This window comes from Histoplasma capsulatum, genomic scaffold, assembly GCF_000149585.1.
Source record: "Histoplasma capsulatum NAm1 scaffold_1 genomic scaffold, whole genome shotgun sequence".
NCBI classification, from domain to species: Eukaryota; Fungi; Ascomycota; class Eurotiomycetes; order Onygenales; family Ajellomycetaceae; genus Histoplasma; species Histoplasma mississippiense.
In genome coordinates this window covers 7,200,254-7,203,347 of record NW_001813982.1, presented here as the reverse complement: position 1 = coordinate 7,203,347, position 3,094 = coordinate 7,200,254, and the positions used below count along the sequence as shown (strand labels likewise).

Sequence of the window (3,094 nt, the reverse complement as noted above, 5' to 3'; positions counted from 1 at the left end):
GAAGCCAGCAAAAATTGTGTCCATAGTCACGGTGAACCCTAGATTACCAGCTGTGCAAACATATCAACCCTATGTATATCACCCAGTCCTTCGCACCCAATGCTATCAACAGGTGGACTAGGAGGAGAAAAGCCACAAATCAATAATATATCTCAAACCCGTGAAACCCTCTCTTCTCCAAATTTATTCTTATCCCATTTCTCGTGTTATTTAGGTACCTCCGGATAAGACACGGAACAATAAAAAAAGAAAAAGCAAAAGTACCACAAATTGGCTTGTAAGATGTTATCAATACATATTCTCTTTAACCGCTTAGCTTCCATATCCGCCCTTTCTGCCTACCAAAGCTCAAATGACTACGCGATCCGCCACGTTTTGAACCAAGCTAGATGCGCCCATTTCAAACTTGAGCCCTCCATGCCAAACACAATGTCACGGAAAAGAACAAATAACCCAATAACAACTGCATAAAACACTACATAAATTGCCCACTCGACCGAACGGCGCAATTTCTGCGTCAACCAATTCATGCAGAAGCCCAAGGATAATATCGTGAAATACAGCGCGGGATAATAATGGTGCACGTAAGTTACGCGTGCCATTGCGACGAAGGGAAAGTAATGCAGGAACCAGCCTATCGCCGGGTACAGGCCGGAGTAGTAGATGTGGTCCATATCCACAAGGCTGAGCTCGTCGTAGCCGCGCTGCCAGCGGATTAGATACCACGCGAGGATTACGCCGAGAACGCAGAGGCTAAGGGTGCCGCCCCAGTAGACGAATGGGTTGCCTAGGAGGAAGTACTTGATAGTGTCGTTGTCCCAGGAGCACATGCGGAGACCAACATGAAGGATTGGCCATTGCCAGAATTGCGATGCGAGGTCATCTTGTTTGTCTGGGTCGGGGACAAGTGCGTTGTTTGAGGTCATCATTGCGACATTGAGGTGGATGAAGTCTTTTAGGAAGGGCGATTTGTAGGAACCGGGATCACCGGGGGGCACTAAAAAATAGGGAATCATAAATTTACCGACCTCTGAACCGAAAAAAGGATGGGTTAAAAAAGCTTACATCTCTCGTTAATATGACTCTCGACATTCCAGTGAGTATAGACGTCCCGGGGATTATTTTGCTTAACGCAGGTGGTTTCAATCTGCTTGAATCCCCACTGTGGGAGATTGACGGTGCCAGCGCGAAGGTAACAACCGAGCACAGCGTGTCTAAGACGGAACGAAGTTGTCAAAGTTCGAATATTCGACCTGTCTTTAGACGCGACATCATCGACTACCTCAACGCGCCAGTGATCTTTTTCATCTCCTACTGTCGTATTTCCGTAGCAAGATACTTCGTAGTCACTTTTCGTTACCGGTGCAGATACGGCGTGCGAATGTAGATTGCGACCAGTTTGGGCATGGATGAGCCGGATGACATCCTTGTCACCAACAAATTTCAAGTCACCATCCGGGTTGAAATCAGGTTCCTGGCGATTCGGATAAAAAAACCAGTCATTGTTCGAGTCCTTATGGTGGTAACATGTAACTTGCTGCTGAGTTGACCCTTCCGGGTACGTTTGAACGTGTGAGTGGAGGAGACCGCCGCCATATCCCATATTTTTTAGGGTGGCTTTAGATCCTATCGCGATTTCAAGTGGGCTATCCTTTCCAACTGTTGTGCCTTTCAGGTTAGCCTGGAAAAGTGAGCTCATCTGTGCATCGCCGGGTCCGGAGTTTTCGAGGATATGGAAGTGCAGGTAGAACGAAAATAAGTAGACAAGTAGAGGAATGATGATCAATCCCATAACTCTGGCGGCAAGGTGCTCTGCAAGAACGACCTGTTAATGAACATATAAGTTAGTTTTATTTCAGGTGATTTGAAACAAATATCACCCAAGTAAACTGAATGGAACTCTCCACCTACCTTGGGAATTTTGAGATCGCCAAATTTGTTCCAGAGGTCTTCAGCGGTATACAGTCCGACCAATGCAGTGACGAAGAATCCCACCCATTTAACACTACAGACACAACCAATGCTTATCCCAGTCAATATGAGCCAGGTGAACCATTCCAGTGAAAAACTTTTATTTTGCAGGCGGTGGAATCGGGCCCAGCACAGGGTAGTCGTGAAAGTAAAACATAACAGCATCGAATCAAGGAGAATGAACCTGGATATGGTTGCATAAGAGTTCTCGCACAGAACCATCAGAGTGACCAACCAGACAGCCGGGCGACGAAAATCCAGTTCGCGAGCGGTGAAGTAAGCCAGAGGAACACAAACAGCTCCGAAAAAAGAATTGAACAGGCGCATGAAAGTGTAGTTAAGCTCCGGTGGGTATTTCTCTCCAGATTTGAATTCAAACGAGCCATTGTAGCCTGCAAGGTATCCCGAGAGTCCCACCAGCATTTTCCCTAGAGGCGGATGTACATCGAAATAGAACTCCCGCTTCAAGTAATGGGAGCCGAATTTGCCGAAGCTATTGGCGTTTACATGGTTGGTTAGCAGGAGGATCGGCCGCGGCCCCGTGTCATGGTTCTATCCTTCCCCTCCTCTCCCAACCAGCATTTGGGGCTCTGGATGAACTTACTGAGCCTCATCCCAAGTAACAATATCTGAAATACCAATACGCCACATTCGCGTGAAGAAGGAAAATGCAGTGAATACCAGTGGAGCAATAATAAATTCCCACTCATCGAGCACATCGATGAACGTAGACTATAGCGGGGAAGACGGAGAAAAGGGTTAATTGGATGACACAGAATATGGTTGCAGTGAACGCCTCCAAGAGTAACTAAAGGCATGGACAATCTAAGAATTTCATTTACAATACCTTGCGTGGCGCTTGTTTTTTCTTTTCGTCAGCTTCAAGCGGAATGTTTCTCTTAACCTCTCTGCCATCTCTCTCCGGACCGGGGACGTTTCTTCGACGAAGATCAGGGTTCCGGTGAGGTGCCAGTAGCCGTGGCAATCTCGTGGGCTTCCATGGGGGGGAATCGGAGCCAGGCTAAGACAAGAATAATGAGGAGGAAAGATTATCATAAAAAGGAGATGCTGGATCTCTCAAGTCAAGACCTATTTGAACTTTTCCCAACTGTAGGCAGTACAC

The 3,094-nt window shown here is 46.9% G+C and overlaps 1 protein-coding gene across 1 annotated transcript; it reads right to left on the bottom strand.

Moving 5' to 3' along the window:
- Window positions 1-356: 356 nt before the first annotated feature.
- HCAG_02048 (dolichyl-phosphate-mannose--protein mannosyltransferase 2) lies at window positions 357-2,622 on the bottom strand (the record flags this gene model as incomplete). Its single annotated transcript, XM_001544951.1, has 5 exons — window positions 357-997; window positions 1,066-1,825; window positions 1,912-2,155; window positions 2,207-2,464; window positions 2,576-2,622. The coding sequence occupies 5 exons, from the start codon at window positions 2,620-2,622 to the stop codon at window positions 357-359; spliced, it is 1,950 nt and encodes a 649-aa protein (XP_001545001.1).
- Window positions 2,623-3,094: the final 472 nt, after the last annotated feature.